The sequence below is a fragment of the Leptosomus discolor genome, chromosome 18, assembly GCF_034619465.1.
Source record: "Leptosomus discolor isolate bLepDis1 chromosome 18, bLepDis1.hap2, whole genome shotgun sequence".
In the NCBI taxonomy this organism is placed as follows: Eukaryota; Metazoa; Chordata; class Aves; order Leptosomiformes; family Leptosomidae; genus Leptosomus; species Leptosomus discolor.
Window position 1 is genome coordinate 5,121,704 of NC_141408.1, and position 19,481 is coordinate 5,141,184.

Below are 19,481 nucleotides of genomic sequence, written 5' to 3' on the forward strand. Positions count from 1 at the left end.
CTGAATTTTCTCTTTCTTTTGACCATTATTTGTGGGGAAATTGTTATGCATTAAACAGATGGCAAAGTTTCCCCTCGGTTTAATTAGCCCAATGAATGTTCTAATTCACAGTCTGTCAGTCAGGGATAACTTTGTCATGTTTTATGATATGGCAGTGATGGGGAACAGATGTAATGTTGCCTCTTTCCTCCTCCTCAATTAAAAAAACTAAAATAATTTTTTTGTTAGTAAATGAAGAGATTATATCTGGAATAAATCAAAAATTGGTTAATGTGAAAATGGGGATCAGTTTTCTGTGCTTCTGAGTTTGCTTCTCATTAAATGGTAAACATGCTTTGAATATTGTATATGTCCCAAAAATGTAGGGATAGGAGATTCCTGGCAATTTTCTTGAGAGAAATCAGATAAGCCAAGATGCAGGGGTTTTCACTTGTGTTTCTAGTTGGAAAAAAAATACTGGGAGATTGATTGTACTTGACAACCTGTAAAGCTTGAGGAACTTTCCAGAAATGTGGAATTTTTTATAATGCCAGTGTGATTGATATGTTTATTTTTGTAGTTGTCCTCCTATTCAAGTGAAAACGGAACCAAACGAGGATTCCGGTATGTTCAAAATTTTGCCCTTGTTTGCAAAAAAAATGATCAGTTTCTGTTCAGAAGGCTGAATTCAAGCAAAGATAGGAAGCTCCAAGAAAAAAAGCAGCAAAAAGCCATCCTTTGTGAGAAGGAAAAACTTTTCTTTCTTTAAAATTGTCCGCTTCAGTTAGAGTTTTTATTGAGTATTGAACCTTAGCCAAATGTTTCCATTTCTAGAAAGAGGAGACCTGTAAAATTTTGTAGACTAAAATAATTTATCTCTAAATAGTTTAGTTTCAAGTGGAGAAGAAGAAAATCCTCTGGTATTTATTTTGTTTTCATTCAAGATTACTTTGTCCCTGATGGGGAGAGAAAAACTTTTATTTGTTAATATTACTAAAATACTGAAAATGACAGAATGTTCATCTTCTAGCTAAAATGGAAAAAAATAAATAATAAATAGTAAACCGTGTTATTTCTTATTAGAAAAACACCCCAGCATTCCTAAGTTCCCCTGCAGGTAGGACATGATCCTGCAAGGCGCTGTGATCTGCAGCAGAGCAATGCTTCAGTATATGCTTTGAGGTAAAGGCACGAATAATCCCATTAAAGCTGGTGAGACGACAGGTGTGCTTAGAGATAAGCTGGTGACGTTCCCTTTTATTGGGCTGGGCTACACTGCTCAGCATTTTGTGTGAGAATTAAGTTTTTATATTCAGTCCAGTTTTTTGCTCTAGTTCTTTGTGCTTCACAACTTTAAACTTGCGGATTGGGAACCCTTCATGGTTAACTTTTAGTTTAACGTGTGCAAACAGTTAACTTGAGCCTTTTGTCAGAGTCAGTCCCAGACTCTTTCTAGTGCTGCTTTCTAGGCATTTAAAGTAATTCTCCTTTTGTCAGAATGTTTTGGAAACATTTTAGGGACTGCTGTGAAGGCTTATGGAAAGGATATTTCACATGAGGGGAGCCAAGAACACTTGAGGACCTTTGGTGTTGCTCCATCAGCAGCACAGTTTGATGCAGACTGTACCTGAACTTGGCTGTACAGAGGAGCGAGCAGGAGTGGGTCTAGAAGTACTTTCAGCACAATGAGTGACGAAATGTTTTGGAGTTTTTTTTGGCTGTGGTAGTGGGCAAAAAGGAAGGAAACTACTTTTTTTTTTTTTAGGGTTTTTTTGTTTTTTGAGGTTTTTTTAGTTTTTCGGATCCGAGAGAGCATTTGCAAGGCTGCCTGTTTTGTAGGGAAGCATTTAATCCTGAATCCCTTCTGACAGTGACCAAACTGAAACACAAGAAACCAGCGGGTCACTTTGTTACCATTGTTTTAGCCCAACAATTGTTTAGTGTCTCACCACCTGAAAATCTTTTTTGTTTTTGTTTTCTCCTTTTTTTGGAATAGAGACCAACTAGGATCTTGGTGGGTGTTTGTTCATTTATGTTTTTAAAGAATCTGGTTGTTATTAGTTTCCATATTTGATTCCTTTGTGACTTCTACAGGAATTTCTTTGGAAATGGCAACAGTAACAGTGAAGGAAGAATCAGATGATCCTGACTACTATCAATATAATATTCCAGGTAAAGATACTAACTTTCATATGTGTTTATCTGATGAAAGGGTGGGTTGCTTAAGCGTTGTGCTCTCTGTGCCTTTCACTTTCCTTATTCTTGGTCATTAAATGTGCCATTACTTAGCTCTGTTAAGATGCAACATTTCCATGCTGGCTATCATTTAAGTTATTCTGAAGAATACCAAAAGAGCTGAAGTACAACTTCAGCATACCCATATGTGTATGTCTGGGCTGAAGGAGAAATTCCGGGAGTCTGTTGAACTGGTGTCACTTTTTTCTGAGAGTCCAGTATGCAGACACTAATTCCGATGACCTCTTTAAACAGGAAATAAACCATAATAACCATGCTGTCTAGAGCACTGCTTCAATCTTTCCTTTAGTTTAAAGTTTCGGTAACTTTTATAGTGCATCAATCGCTTTTCTTGTATGGAATGACCAGTATGTGTCAAAACTGTATTGAAAGGTTTATTTGTATAAACAAAGCATAACAATGTTTGTGAGGTCTGTGACTCGGGCGCTGTGTATGTTTTAAGGTATTTCTCCATTGCTTTGCCTCATCTCTATGTATCCAGTTCATATTGCGTGTTAGCCTCAGCTAGGAGTGGAAAAAAATAATCGTTATTTCTGTAGGTCGAAATGAACAGTAATTAAGAAGTCGTGATTATACATAGCAATATAAAATAAGGAGAACACTAAATTTATTATTTCAGCCTGTTTGCATTTGTCGTTAGGGTAATTGAGCAATACAAATGAACACAGGCAAGCTGCCACGCATCTCTGAAGGATAGCTGCGTGGTCAACAATGAAGTGCAAACAGCACATCCTTTCACTTTGTAATGTTATGTATTATTGAAATAACATTTTTGTGCGTGTTTAGACACAAAGATTCTTGAGATTATTTTCTAATGTGCTTTAATAACTAACTACAGGTTTGTAGAGTCAGTATTTTCATACTGACATGTCTCGAGTAGTGTACAAGCACTGTTCAGAGATCTTATCTGTACAGCATAGCAAAATGTCACCACTCCCGTTCAGAACGGGAAAGGTGAATTCTCTGGTGTTAGCATTATGTTTTCTTCATATTTGTACAGCCCCTAGTCTCAGGGGATGGGGGGATTTACAGGCACAACATAATGTAGTAAAAATAGATACTTTTTTTGGAGACAACCTAATCGTTGTTCCTTCCAAAGCCAAGTCCTGTCATGTTTTTGCTTTTCATCCCCTCGTGGCTTTCCATTTCATGTGTAAAAACGGTGTCAGAATTTGGCCAATAGCCTGAAGTGTAATGCAATGCCGTTTGAAGAGAGTCTGTACTGAAATCACTTCCTTACAAAATTGTAACCCATTGTACTGCAGTGTGTTTGTCTGAGCTAAAATACCCTATTTATGCAATATGCTTCTGTGGTGAGGTCTAGGCAGTGTGGATTTGGGGGGGGGGGGGGGGGGATTTCTGTTGTGTTTTGTCTAACTCTCTATCTAAATCTTCTGATTGGTGAAGAGCAATATGTACCTTTTTCAGATAAAATGGTGCTCAACTAATACCTCCCCCTTTCCCCCTCCCAGTGTAGTCCTCCAAACTTGCATTTAAAAGGAGACAAAACTGAGTATATTAGTAGAAGTGATGGGGTGTTGTGAGCTAGAAGAGGTGTTACCATGTCAAGCCATGCTGCCTTCCCTGGAGTAAAGTAGCTTCCCCTTCATTTCTTGGAGTTGCTACTGCTTAGATTCAAGCCAAAGGTTGTACAGAGTGCAGAGAGATATAAATTCAAGAGGCTTGCAGGGGTTGTGTGTGCTTGATGGTGCTGTGCAGAGCAGTGAACCTTAGGAAAGTACAGTTATCCTGAGGTGTGTTGCAGAGGAATGACGCAAGTCTGCCCAAGCGTCGCCTTTGTAGAGACGTGTTACAAAATAAAGAAAATGGCTAGGGTCATAGTGCTTACTAAAAATATCCTGCAGCAAAAGCCGGGCTTATCGATTTATGAGAAGAAACAAGTTAACTGTTAGAGAACAGCAATGTGCCCAGGACTTTCTGGAGAAAATTATTTGCTGGTGAAATTTCATGGTTCTTGTTTTTCTGTGAGTCTTTGCTTCCTCTCACAAATCTGTAGTGCTGACCAAAGCACTGGGTGCAAAATTCTCCCATTAATCAAACGGGGAAAATTACACCTGTAGGTGGATGTTCTTTTCCTCTCTTATTAGGTCTGTTGCAGCGTTTGGATGTTGCCATGAGTTACTAAATTTCGAAATGCTTTAGCAGTACACAGTAAGAAGACTGAGAAATAGGGACTCTAGCCATCAAAAACTTCATGTAGGTGTTTTGACAGAGTATTAGGGGCAATTGTCCATCAGTGGGCACTAGCAGTATGGCAGTGGGTGGTTTTTTCCAGTATCCTGGATGCATGTGAACGTCACTGCAGTGTTAAGTGCTTTGGGTGACACCAAAGACAACCTATTCTGGGAGAAAGGCCCAGATTTTGACCGTTGACTAAATGAGGAAAAGGACTGAGCAGAGATCTGCAGGAACAAATAACGCATACTGGAGCATTCCAGCTGTCACAGTTAATATCCCTGCATATACCTTATCTATAAGTACCAGTTATTATGGCTCTTATGAAAAGAAACGTCAGTTAAAATGCTGTTTCTTAATTTAGTGGTTGAAATGTGTGGTTTAGTCCTTGAACTGTGGTTTGTGCTCTCAGATAAAGCATATTGCTATGCTGTGGGAAATTATCCATTTCTATGGCTCTTGCAGAGGGACCAGCATTCGTTTCTGCCAGAGCTCCAGACCAGCTGGAGGTGTGCAAGGTCTGATCAGTGCCAGAACAGCTCTGAATCAATGAACAGAGTAGAATTAAGACCTATACATTATTTTTTTTTTCCAATTTACAAAGAAGCAGGAATATGTTAAGAAAAGTTCCCAGGGATATGTACCACTTTCAGTCCTCTTCATCAGCACAGAGTAAACCAAGGTTTTTTGGAGACATAGCCCATGCAGAACTGAGTAATTTGCTGACTAAGGACCAAACATTTCCTGAAAGAGGCATGTTATCCTGTTGATTTTGTGGATGCAAGTCTGCAGTTACCACTGACGCCTTGAAGTTAAAACCAAGAGAACTGGAAGCGGAAGGAAAAGGCTGTAAACAGTGTGTCCTGTGAATTGGCCGGTTCAGCTCTCAAACCGCTGTCTAATGAACTGGCTGATTTAGCTTATAAACCACTTAGAAGTGAGTAAAAACTGCCTAACTTCTTTTCTCTTTAAAATGCCATATGGAAGAACAGTGCTATCAGTTTTGGTATTTCTGGAATTAGAATATAGGACATCATCCAAAAACAAATGAGACTGAAAATATCTTCTGCTGGAAAAAGGCCCAAAATGAGGATGTAAACTGTGCATTTATTCTCACTCTGAAACATTGAAAGTCATGAAGGTGTTTTAGTATGTCTGTAACAACAAAATATTTCTTCTTTGGAGATCTCCCAGAACATTAGAAGCAATGTCCATTTTGACGAGGCTAAAACTGTAAAGCTAGGCTGGCAGTAATCTAACCACCGTAATGTAAGGCTTGGCATGTAGATACTATCTTAAACTAAGAAATCCCAGAGAATATGTTGAGAAAACATAATGAAAGAACATAAAGAAAGCATAATGTTGCGCTTCCTAAAGGTGTTCTGATAGTACCTGGGTAATTACACGTTGTTCACGTTGCTACCATCCGTGTAGTGAAAAAAAGACCAGAAAAGTGGGCGTTGCTGACGATGCTAATCCATGAGAGGGTAAATCCATTTCTTCAGCCAAGTGGCACAGGTTTGGCTGTGTAGTGTTAGGACATAATCCGTTAGAAACTGAGGCTGAGAGATTTGAACTCAGTGTAAGTAAATGGTTTGTTGGGCGGTAAGCAGGAGTAACTGACTGTTGAGGGAAAGACATCTACTTTTGGTTTTAAAGGGGTTGTTGCGATGTGAAAAATTACGTGTTTGTACCAGGCATTTCAGAAGTTCACAGTCTGTGGCAAGAGCCGTCTTTTACAAAGGTTTCACTTCCGTGCACAATCCCAGCCGCAAGTACATGACGTAGGTGCGACGGTCTGTTAGGTATTTATCTGCTCGGGAAAGACCAAGTCTGAGCGTTACACAGTTTGTGAGGGTCTGTGTTGCGCAGCGGAGCTGGCTGTTAGCTGAAGAGCATACTTGGTGCTTTGTCTGGTACAAGTGGGTACTGCTTAGCTCTGCCTACAGATCTTAAGTTCAGACTCCAAGACATAACCATACTGCAAGATTTTACTTCTAATGTGTCCTGTGGTTTTAGTAATTAAATTTCCCACCTTTGTGTCCCTCCTTCCTCCTGCATCCTACCTGCTGCAGTGGGATTAACTTGTTCTCTCTCGAGTTTTCTTCTCTTTCCTTTTTTGCGATTTCCTCATTATTTAATTCTTAGATGCAGCTTCTTTTGATCTGATTACCACCACACTTGGTTTATGCTTTTCTTAGTAGTGTGATGTGTGTGTATCCACCTGGTATGTGCAAGAATGCAGCAAAGTGGAAATGTATCTGCTTTTGTTAATATTTTCCTACTGGTAGAACTTTCAGAATTCTTTTAAATTTAATTTTCTAGCTTTTACCAAATTAAGCTGGCAGAAAATACTGGTTTACAATTTTTAATTTCTGAAACAGGTTTTTCATATTTTTTTCCACTGTCAAAGCTTCATTATATGAAAAAAAAGCTTCAAGTTTTTATAAAATAATCTGTGGGTCACTTTTAAAAAATCCCATGGATTTACTACATGTACTGTAGTTTTTAGTGACATTAAAGATGAAGGGATTGAATTCTCTGTGCTTAATCCCAGGGGTTGTAAGCCCCGTAAGCATCTTTTTAACTAGAGACATCTTTAAGTTTGAATGTGTCAAAGACTTCGATTTTTCCTTTTTGATTTGTGTCACAACATGTATGTTGCATGAAGATAATGCAATATAGAGACTACTGCAGAATATGTAGGTAAAACAGTCCTGTCAGGATTTCTGAATTAAGGAATAAACACAAAAATATGTGCCTATAATAGGGTATTTGCTTGTAATGGGATGCATGCTTCTGTGTGTCAGTGCATTGTGAATTATAATAATTGCATGTTTGGAAGAGTTCTTGGGAAACGACATAGCTGTCTGCCTGTGTACACTCAATATGTTTATTTAAATAAAAGCAAATTTAAGCCATGGAGATGCTTTCCAGCACACCCAGGGAGGCTGCATGCGATTCCCGTGGTTGCAAATCGCACTGTTTGGATGAGGGTTTCTTCTCGGGTGGCCTAGAGCCCCACCAGTGTCTCTGCCTTCTGCCTCATTCCTTTTCCTCCCCCTGCTTTATCCCCTCTTTGGGCTATGGTCTTGGCTGGGCCAGGACCACCTTTCTGGAGCCGTGTTTTGAACCAAATCAGGGAGCTCCTCAGAGTTAAACAGAAACACAGAAAACCACCCCCACACATGCCCTGCCCCCAGCAAAGAAAAAGTGGCCAAGCAGATTAAAGCAGCCCTTGCTGAAAAAAATGCATGTAAAAAAAAGAACCTTGTATAGGTTCCTCACTTGAAATCTTGTTAATTTAAAATCCTTTTAAAATCTGAGCAATCAAATTAGGCAGAACTATCTCAAACCAGCATTATTGTAACCACCTAATCATGATTTTCTTTAATGCCCTAAATACTCATTTTCCTGAATAACTCATAGTGTTTGATACTGTATATGTGCTTTCAGTTGACTGAAATACTTGCAAAGTCTGGTTGTGCCAACAGTCTTTTCTATGTTTTCTAGTTTACTGTGCATATAAATAGTTTAAAATATTTCACTTTCCTTAGTTAACAATAGCTTTTCTGTTGTGAAGCTATCAATATTCATTGCTGATACACTTACAAACCTACCTCTAAACAGCCATAATTTCCGGGGAGCTATATGCAGTTTGCTTTTGCAAATGAACACAGGAATCATTCGATTTACCCAGAACAGTTAGTCCAAATCCTTCAGTTCCAATTAGTCATAGTATGATGTTCCTGTATGCCACACATGGGCTAGCTTTATATATCTATGCCATTTCTGTGGCATAGAATGATCTCTTGCTCAGTGTGAAGCCACGTGTGCTGTAAGCAGTTCACCCTTTTCAGTGTAACTGAAAAGCGCCAAAGCATTAAGCAGTAGGATTTTAGGGGTGTTAATGTAATCTTTTAAGTGTCATTTGTGTGCTGCTTTCCACAACAGCCTTTTTAAAGCAGTCCGTACATAGCCATCAAAAGAGCTGCGTGATGAAAAGCAAACAACCTTGAAGTGTCATAAATGATTTTAATCTCTCTGCATTTGTCTATTTAATGTACGTAGAAATTTTAAAGTCAAAGAGGACTCTCTAGGAGTACAAATTTTAACAAACAGGAAAAAGATTTAGCTGGTTAAAAATTCATTGAATAAAGGCAGAACCATCAACATTTCATGCTTTAGAATTAGTTTATTAACACCAAAAAAATTGAAACCTGCTGTTCTGCATAAGTGACTGTTCAGTAGTCCAAGAAATGCACACCCCTGCCGTTAGCCCATCAACATTTTATTCTGTTGAACTGGGTAAGTATTTGTATCTTCTAAATGTTTCACACAGTTTTTCCTAAGTTCAGCGTTGCAGAAATTGTGAAATAAGCATATGATACATGAAGTTGAGAGTTATTTGGCAAATTCCTCTATGGACTGGGAAAATGTGTTTGCTGAGACACAATTTAAAAGCCGTTCTCTTTGTTCCCAAGCAGGCCCTTCCGAAACATCAGAGATGGATGAAAAAATTGCTCTTGCAAAAAGTTACACAGGTAGATCTTTTAGTTGTATTTTTCTCACATCTGTTTTGTAAATTGAATGTTTTACTTTTCAAGAGTTAGGGCATTGGAACTTCAACAGAAATGAAAGTTTCAGTGGCCTTAATTTCAGGTGTCCAAGTACGGAGACACATAGAAGGGAATCTCATTTCTTTCTTTTCTAAATTCGAAAAGGAACGTCAGGTTGGTCATTAGTAATTTGTGCAAGTTGATATGTTTCTTGTGAAATTCAGCCTGTTTCATATTTGGTTATAAAGTTTAATAAACTTCTCCTTATGTATTAAACTCGATCATTTCTTTCAGCTGTGTGTGAGGTAAGTGGGTATATACAGAACAAAGTATATGGACAGTCTGTGTTTAGTGGAAGGAGTTCCTTACTGTATATGAACAATATCTGAAATAAATTTACTCCAAAATCATACTTTTTTTTTTTTCAGCTTCCTGTAGTCTGTATTAAAAATACTGGTTTGCCTGTTTGCAAACACTAGAAAATACTAATCTGTATTTCAACACGTGAATTTCTTTATGCCAGAGTGCTCCTGCTGTCCTGAGTTTATCGTTCAGAAGTTGAGCCTTCTGCATGTTGTTCATGTGAACAATGTAGTTTGGGATTTTTCGCTTACAAAGATCCTTGCTTTGAATAGTTGATGTTAAAAGTTCCTTTTGTATTTTTATTGTGGTATGTTTTTTTACTTTATGTTTGTCTAAAGGAAGCCGCCAGGATTCCAACTGCAGTGAAGGGACAGGTGTGGAAATACTGGTAGAAGGTTAGAGATAGGAAGTGTTTTTCATGAGCATAATTTAACATCATTGGATCTTTTTTGTACAGAAATATTTTAAAAGATGGCACCTTAATTAAAGTTGTTTAACCATTCTCCTTCCACATTTCCCCAAGGTTGGTTTTTGGGTTTTTGTTTCGTTTCGCTTTCAATCTCCCAAATCGTGCCACTCTGTGGCTTACTATAAGCCAGTTGTGATGGGAATTGTCATTGTTTTAAATGTTAAATTGCATTTGTAAGGTGCTTGTCACCTAACTTGTAATGCTTTGACATGATGTTCCAAGTACATCATTCTGCAGCTAGCTTCATTCTAAGCACCTGACTCTCAAACCAGAGTCGTGAGTACTTTTTGGATGTTAAGGCCAAGTTACGCTGGCAGCAATGCTCATTCTTGCAAATCCCAGTAGTTTTGCTTTGAAGGTAAAGATCACCATAGTTAAGGGTACCATTACATGAAATTTAAATGCATTTCTCTTGATAAAGGAGAATAAAGTTCTTAGCTCTTGCTGACTGCACTATTAACTGTAGTTATTTGAGAAGAAATAATCTAGGTACTTTGTTTTCCTAAGCATGATGCCATGAGCTTTATGCCTGACTTTGAAGAGAGAGCCTGAGGAAAGGGAAGTGTGATACAAAATGACTGAGACGCTGACTTTGCTTTGGTTTTGACTAGTAGAATTTTATAGCTACGGCTACTGAATGTGGCCCTTTATGTCACAATAGGGTTTTGTTACACACCCTTTTCTTGACTCTGTTCTCTGTTCTCCTTTACGAGTTTCTGTAAGAGATATGCTGAAAGTTACGCCCTGGTTTTGCTGAATAAAATAAACCTGTTGTTTGTGAAGGTTAGTATTTATGAAGAGGTCTGTAGGCAGTGATTAAAAATTGCAGGTGACAATCTAACTTAAATTTTGTTTGCTGTTTAAGTAGGCATACAGTGTAGGCAGTCTTGCCTGGATTCGGTAAAATAAAATTATTTATTTATGATCCTCACGAAAACGAGTAAGAAAGAAAAATCTATGACAATGTTTGAATTTTATGATTTTGTTTGATTTTTATGAAAAACATCAGAGGGATGTAGGAACCTATCTCTTGGTGTATATCACTGGGGGTTTTCACTGTTTTTCCCTTCCAGTAACCTTGACAAGATGGTGAAAAAGGAAGTGGCAAAACTAACAGGTGCCTGGAATTCCCCAGATTAGCTGTAGCTGATAAAGGTGTCTGAGGTCTTGGTGAGATTGGATGAGTGGGGAGCATGGTGTGATTGACGTTCAGCAATCAGAAAGTTAAGGTTATGTGCGTCAAAAGAAATTGTTTTAAACTGAGTGAAATCACGTTTAGCACTGTGAAGAAGGCTGCTGCTTAGGAGCTGTGTGTATTTACCTAAGGTCAAAAAATACCTAGTGATGATAATACTTTGTTTTAAAAAAAAAACCACACCCTTATTTTGGTGTTTAAACCAGTTGGTTTAATATGACTTGAGGAGAAATGTCCCATCTGGGAGTTTTCTTCCAGAACTTTGTTACTATCTGCCTTGACATTTTTACATGTTTCTCTTAATTATGTCTATGTCCCAAGGATTTGGTGCTGGACTAGATGGACTGTTTGCGAGTCTTTGTGGCTGTTCTTAAATTTCCAAAAATTGTATGTCTTTCATTATTTTTTTTTTTTAAACTTTTCTGATGCTCTCAGAAAAGGTTCTAAGTGATCAGTTGATGTGATAGTTATTTTTATGACCATACTTTATGTTCACGTCTACTAAAAGACCATTACCTCCAAATTCTTTCCTTTTTGTTGTGCTTTGCATTTGTTAGTTCTCTACCCAGCACTCGCTCTGAATTAAATCAAAATATTATACTATGTTTTCCATGAACTATATTATATATTTTACATAGTTCAAATATACTCCAGTTAAGGTGTCTCAGTAGATACTGGTGAATCTCTACTATACAAAACATCATGTGAAGAGCCTTTGAAACAGAGATTTCTTCACACTTACTCCCAAAGTGATCTCATACTTCCAGCTTAAAGAGATCTGAAAGAAGATACTCTTCAAAATGCACCAGCACAGCGTTACTCTCCCAGAATAATTAAAATATATTGCTTCATACACTGCTACTTGGCTTTGAAATAGTTTCCAATATAACTAGTTTCACTTTTTAAAACTTTGCTAAATGCAAATTGCTGTTTCTCCCAACAGAGTTTTGATAGGCCTAATCCTATTTATTATGTTGTTGCAGACCAACAAAAGCACTGTGATTATGAATTTCCCTCACATTTTTCACTGTTGGCCTTACAGCCTGTTGCGGAAATCATTATAGTGCAGCAACTATGAGTCTGTGTAAATGGTGAAGAAATATAGCATCTGTAGGGGCACACAGCCTTTGTTCGTATTTTCGGTAATCCTTGATAACAAAAGGAAAAATATTTATGATTGTATTAATCCTATTACGCCGAGAATAAGGAATTTCCTACTGTCATTAACACCAACTCTGCGCTGCTGCACACGCAATTTAGCAAGTATAATCCCCACCTCCTCACCCTTGTCTAGAATTGCTTAAAGGCTTATGGTGAAATATCTGTGATTCTGTTTTTGTTGCATGCTGTGCAAAACATTTCAGCGAGCCAGAGGCTTCTTTGACAAGTGTTTTAAATACAAAATCACGGAGTGTTTGGTTAAAAATCTTTTCTGTGTCCATCATTCAGCAGTCCTGTTCTTCCGCTTCCAGATTCCTCCCAGCACGCCCCTTCAGAAACAAGTGAGGATCCTGAAGTAGAGGTCACCATTGAAGGTTAGTTCTCCAGTTGATTGATTTCAGTCCATTGGGCATTTTTATGTCCAAGAAATGTTTTACAATGCCTGAGTTATTTGGCACTGAATAAATAGGATTATGTGCCAGTGTTGACTGGAGTTTGGATCAGTCACTGCTTGGTAAACGTATCTAGTTCAGAAGTTTTATAAAACTACAATACGCTGAAGCATATTGGACTTACTGGGCTGGTTTTTGAAATGATGCGTGACAGAGATTTGCATCTTTCACATATTTTTCTTGCATTGTAGTGCAGAATACTCATTATTTAACAACCATTAATTTATATTTTAAAATGAATTTACAGCATTCATTCTGAAGAACACGTGTTTTATAAGCACACTGTAGTTATATAAAATTCCTAGTTAAGACTGGCTTCTGGGAAGAACTGTGCCATAACAGGAATGAGGTGTTACAGGTGGTGTAAGTGAAACTTCAGTTTTTATCTAGTATGAATAAATAGGAGATAAAAACCTTTATACTTCCCACCTGTCTTTCTCATCTAAATGGCACTAAAGCCCCTAACCAGTGTCCATGTTGTATTCATGCTAGGATGTTGGTTGGAAGTCAGCTCTCTTTCTTGTATTTGTGAATTACATATCCTGTAACTGCTTTAAAACACTTCTGAGACTGGCTTCTGCAATGCTTGCTTCTGGAATGGGTAAGATTAAGAACCCCAAATTAGCAATTTAGAAATTAGGCAATGCGTTTTAGGACACAGTTGACACTTCTGGCATTGCTTTCGCCTTTTTGTAATCCAGCAGTAAAATAATTCTTACGTTGCCTCAATAGAAAAGCTAATGAGAGCAGTCATTAAGTTCTGTGTATATTTAAAGGCCTTTACCACAAAAGAATGCTCTGCAAAGGTTTTCTTTAACAGAATATAATGTAACTGCATAGGTGCAAGAGATGTCAATATGTAATATTATTCTTCCTAAGTAAATTACACCCTTGGTGACCTGGGCAGATGCTATTCTCTAAGTGAAATTAACTTTCATTTTCTTTGTCTGCTTTAACCATGGTTTTTCTCTAAGGTTGCAGGGGTTGGTAATTGGACAGTCTTAAAAGCACATAACTGGTAGGGAAGATAGTGTTTTGGGTTGGGAAGTGACTGGCTAAGTAGCAGCTCGCTGAAAAATACCGGGTTTCCCCTCTCTGTATGTTTGTATGTGTGAAAGGTAAAGCTGACCTGTTAAATGAATTTCAGTTGTGTCCATCAGTTTTACATTGGTTTGAAACTGGTTTTAGCACCTTTGAGCTCTTTAAGATAAAACTTGTGTTTCAAGACTTATTAGTGGAAGGATACTTCCAATTAGATGATAAATGTAGTCTGTGTCTGCACAATTTATTTCCTGATTTCTTTTGCTGTTGCATGGTCATTTTATGGTCATGAGATGTCTGGTTGTGTTGCAGAACACTATTGTTTTCCTCAGGAAGTACAGAAGAAGCTTTGCTTTTTGCTATCTTACTCTTTGTGCTGGCTCTCTTACACAGAGTGTTCCTACACAGGCCAGTAGCTTTCTAACATCACCCAGATAAGTAACTCATTCCAAAAGTTGATGCCCTGATAAAGCACAGTACAATACTTGTATTAGGGCTTTGAAATTCAAAGCATTTCCAATGTTGCTTATGAATACTCTGGACATTAAAACAGTGATATTTTATGTTTCTTTAAGATGATGACGACTACTTGCCCCCAAACAAAAGACCGAAGAACACAGAGTCAGCTAATGAAGCTGCCAATACTGGGAGAAGAAAAGTGAGAGAGTTCAATTTTGGTAAGATAAAAATTAAAGATTATTTTGACTCTCTGCTTTGTTTTATAAAAGGGTATTTGACAGTTTCACACTGCAGGAGTGAGATGTGCCAGTGCGAGTACTCATTTAGGAGGCCAGGGCTCTTTGTAGATGTTTTGCAGTGGTATCATCATCATCATAGGCTACTGTTGTTTCTCACTATTCAAAGTTTCCATCTAAACAGACACTGCAAGTAATTTAATAAAATAAAAATAAGTCTTGATTTTTCTCAGCTGATTTCTTGGACAAGAAAGTAAGACTGAATTTACCAGTGTAGTGAATTATGGTCAGGAGCCTCTCTAGCTGGTCTTTCTTGATACGTCTGTGAACAGTGAAGGTGTGCTGAGGGGAGCCATATTTGGGAAGGTAACAAATGACTGTTATGCCAAGTAGCCTGCCTTGATCCCTGTGGACACACAAAAAGTTGGGGTCTTTTTGTTAGTGTTCTTTCATCGAATCATAGAATCCTTAGGTTGGAATACACCTGAGATCACCAAGCCCAACCGTTGACCGAACACCACCGTGCCCACTAAACATGTCCCAAAGTGCCACATCTGCACGTTTTCTAAACGCCTCCAGGGACGGTGACACCACTACTTCCCTGGGCAGCCTGTTCCAATGTTTGACCACTCTTTGAGTGAAGAGATTTTTCACGATGCCTTATGTAGAGTTCTCACTGCAGAAATGCATCCACACACTGTAGTTATTCTGGTTAAAGACAGTTCCCATATGATTTGTGGCAGCTCCATATCTCTCCTTTATTTCTTGTTTTGGTTTGGTGTCTGGGGAGGTATCCCATGAGTCTGTGTTCTTCTGTAAGGTTCTGTGCCATCAGGAATATGTCCTTTGTCACAGTGTTTGAGATGTTTATTAGGAATGCTGGGATATGAGGTCAGTTGAAAAATCCCTGTGGAGCCTCTTCTGACATCTGTTTTGCATGAAACATGTTATTTCATGCTAATTTTGGTGAAAATGAATAAAACATTGTTGAGAGTTCTAATCTCAAAAGATCATTAATACTAATAGGCGGCTCCACATGTAGCATTAGTTAGTTTTGGTTGGGTCAGGGGAACATAATGGCAACGTAAGTAGCGGAGAAGACTGAGCAGTTAATACTGCAGAAGCTTTTGCTAGAATATATTCCCTTAGTGGAAAACACATCAAAGCTTGGCAGGCCAGCAGTGTTTGAAGGGAATAAACAGTGAGGTTGATCAGACATGGAGAGCAAAGGTAATAAAATATTAGGATGATGAAAGTTCGAGTGGAGCTTGCAATGTTGAGACACCAGTTAAAGAACATCCCACAGCTTACCTGCTCACTGTTGCTTCTGAGTTGACTTTATTGCTTATCTCTCTGGGCTGTTCTCAAGAAAACTTTGCTCTTAACCACCTGCTGTGCAGTTAAATTAGTGAGATAGTGTTTTGCAGGTCATGAGATCTTTGTTCCTGGGCTTCCTAAATTGTGTTGAGGTTATTTCCCCCCATACTCACTTTTGGGGTTCACCTGCAGAAAGTAGTATTTCTTTACAGTGTTGCAATGTCTGGTTAAAGCACAAAATAAATGTGAGAAGCTTTGGAGAAATAGACTTTGTTTGTTGTAATGAAAAAAAGAGCAAGTGTTGGTGGTTGCAGTGCTGCTGTTTGGACGTTTCAGAAGACCTTTGTCTAATGAAGTCTAATATTAGGTAATTGGACAGGAGAAAGGGGGTGTTTAATTCTATCGTGAATAGCTGCAGAATGGCAAAGGCACATGCACTCAGAAGACTGGAAAGGAGTTATAGATGCCTGAGCGAGAAATCTGTCTCGTCTGATAAGGACTTTCAGTATTTTACATAACACTGATGAGATCCAGATGCTTGATAGCTGCGAGTTGGAGAGACTTCCTGTATGTCTTGACTGAGTCAGAGATCAGGTACCCCAAGTGGCCTAAGAAACAGGGTGAATAATGTGCTGTATTCTTAGTTTTGTGGGAACAGGAAAACAAAGTGGAGAACAAAACAATTGTAACCAGGGGAAGGAATGAAGTGTCTGGTAAGATGCTTGATAGAAATCAATAGTCTTTGGGAAGAGAGGTTGGATTTCAAAAATATTTCTGAACAAGCTTTTTAATGTTAAAAATACCTTTGCTGAAAGGAGCTGACATTGTAAGTAAAAATCTCTTCCCACGACATTTTTTGGATAAAATCTTAGAGATTTATATCAAAAGCTTCTAGTTGTGTCTTGCAGTTGTGTCATACAATTTCAGTGGAAAAAAAGTCCTCTTAGCTGTTGTCTCACTATGACAGTGATGGAAAGCGTGTATGGTGGGTTTTTTTTCCCCCTTTTGACACACCGTTGAACACAGGTTTTGCCGGCCTGCAGCATGGTTAGAGTTGCTGTGTGCTTTCCATTTTATTTCCCCACAGAGTACTGTGTGGCGTGTTGAGGAGTAGGAATGCACTTTGTACCTGAGCATCGTTTTGTGTGCACTGTGCAGGTTGCGCCTGCTGTAGTGGATGATTTGGAGCGTGGGGTAAATTGAAGAGACTGTGGACAGGCCAGACTGAGGAAGTTTTCGGGGTTGTTATTTAATTGGGATGATGTTTCCCATGTATCAGAAGGTGTATATATAGGAATAGAAGGAAGCCACCACTTGGTGCCTGTGAGAAAATGAAACTGCTTTGCAGAGAGTGATTACCAAAACAGAGTATCAGCTTAGCTTTGTGGTAGGTCTTTGGCTTCGCTACATGAGCACGAATTGTGTGACAAAAGAATGTTTTTACAGTAATTGGTCTGAATCCAAGGCCTTAATAATGCTGACAGTCATGCTGGTTACCTGATAACCCCTCTGAATTTTGAATTATCTCTGTAGCCTAACTTGGCAATTTACTCATAAAATACAAAAGTAGCAAAAAAACCCCAGTGTGCTGATCAAAATGTGAGCCACTTTATTACTAAATTACTAATTGCCTATTCTCTGTGTATCCACCATTCCAAAGAAACATGCCTGTATCGTGGTGTATTTGTTTGGGAACACTACAGGGATTAACACTGGGAGAGAGGGGCACAGAAGTAGTTGGTTGAAACGATCCGCATGGAATATTTGGCCAGTGATTGTGGGGTTTGGTAACTGAGAAAAACGAAGCCTTGACAACAGAATGACTCATACAGGAACAGTCTTGTGAGTGTGCTAACAAGCAGGGGGAGACCACGCTGGGTGGGAGCAGTTCTCCTAAAATTACAGCAACAACCGATATTCAGAGCAATATTATTTATATACTTTTGTAATACGGGTATGACATTCTTTCTGGCTGTTTTCTCTCTGATGAAAAGCAGCCTGAGTTTTAGAGGAGGTCGTTTGCTGAGGCTGCCTCAGAGCGTGATGAATTCAAGGGATCTCAACTTTGGGGCAGTTTCCTCTGGGTTACAATCGGAGTCACACAGGTGCCTTTGAAAACCCTAGTCCCAGGACTGTCTGTGTGTGTTCACCAGCTCTGTGGATTAAAGCAGGCTTTGCCCTTTAGGCCAGTAAATTCTGACTTATTTTTTCTGACTCTTACTGGTAAAGCTGCTGTTAATCCATTGTTCTGCAGATCAACAAAAAAAATGCAGTCGGTGGTTGTGCTGCAATTGGAAAGAACTTCATCTGGCTATAACCTGCAGTTAGAGGGGGAAATATTACAAGGTTGAAGTGACAGGCGAATAGAAAACATTGAGCTGAAGACATTTTTATCAGCTAGGAAGCTGTGCAGTGCAGGATAGCAGTAGAAAGGGTGGCAGAAGCAATTATATAAATTTATCCACAAGGATTTTATTTCAAAATATAAATAGGTTAATTGATGTAAGTGATATGGCAGGTAACTAGAATGAAGAGTTTGTGTAGATGCAAGGCAGCATGCCAAAACACCCTTGCCCCTCCAAACAAGGTCTTGTTCTTGCCCACAGCTGAAGCATGCTGTCCTACTGATATCCATGAAATTACATTAAAAAAACTTTACCATGACCACCGAAGTTGTGTACATTGGTCTGACAGTGAATATTTAAACCCCTTTCGATACGCACTCAGAATTCAATCCTCTGTCTTGTCTGATGTAAGAATTTTTTGACAACTGGCAGTGTAATAGCTTGAATGGCCTTATTTTTTGACCTCCGTAGTTATTAGATTCAAGTCTTTGGTGTAAGAAATAAGCTGTAAATACACTTGCTTATTAACTTGTTCTTAAAAGGCCAGCCAGCATCTGGTAACATCTACAAAAGAGTTGTGGCATTTTCCTAAAAGCATTGAGATAGTACAAAAAGCTGTGAAAACATGTGCTCTCTGTCACAGGCAGAAAATTAGATGTTAAAATTCTGTCGTTTAATCCAGCTCTCCATGGAACACACGATTGGATTTGGATAACTTCTGTCTTGCAGCCTGTATCTTCTTTCAGAAATAGGATTTATGGGGATGTTTTTCAACATCAGGACTTTGAGAAATACTGGATTAAGCTAGAGGATGGCACAGTGCCTCCTGACCCAGATAGTTGTACTGATTTGCGCCAGAACAACTTCTTGTACTCACTGTAAGCTTTATCAAGCGTCACTAATTAAGCTTTTCAGTGCCCAGATTTAGATAACTTCAGCAGCTGCAAACTGACTTTACCCCTGACAGTAGTGAGAGCTGCTGACCGAGCTGTCAGAGAATCCATTTTTGGAAGGAACTTTAGCCTGGGTTTTGGGTTTGTGGGTTGGTTTTTTTTTTAAACTTTATTTAACATTTGCACAAGTTTTGGAGATAATCTTAAACATCTTATTCTATCCTTTTTCTTTCTGACTGTATCCATATATTTTAAGGTATGGCCTGTACCATACTCCACAGGCACCTGTATGCAAGTGAGCAGTAAAAGCGCACTGCTCATTTCAGTTGGTGGTAACATAGATGTTGCAAGAGATTCTCGGTTTCGTTTCTAGTCTGACATGTCTTCCTCTCTTCTTTGCAGAGAAATGGAATGCGCGAATTACAGACTTGAGAAAGCAAGTTGAAGAGCTGTTTGAAAAAAAATACGGTATGTGTGACACTCCTTTCCAAACAATTGCCTCTAGTCTTTGACACCATAAATCACAGCTCTTTGGCATGCGTCTTGTTGGCTCAGGAGAA

At 38.7% G+C, this 19,481-nt stretch overlaps 1 protein-coding gene across 1 annotated transcript in view; it reads left to right on the forward strand.

Annotated features, from left to right (window-relative positions):
• GTF2I (general transcription factor IIi) overlaps positions 1–19,481 on the forward strand; it is a 62,262-nt gene that overhangs the window by 15,174 nt on the left and 27,607 nt on the right. The window contains exons 7-13 of the mRNA XM_086475463.1: positions 560–603; positions 2,074–2,151; positions 8,916–8,975; positions 9,692–9,748; positions 12,490–12,552; positions 14,247–14,348; positions 19,324–19,389. Coding sequence (XP_086331589.1) covers positions 560–603; positions 2,074–2,151; positions 8,916–8,975; positions 9,692–9,748; positions 12,490–12,552; positions 14,247–14,348; positions 19,324–19,389 — 470 coding nt within the window. The remainder of the gene's footprint in view (positions 1–559; positions 604–2,073; positions 2,152–8,915; positions 8,976–9,691; positions 9,749–12,489; positions 12,553–14,246; positions 14,349–19,323; positions 19,390–19,481) is intronic.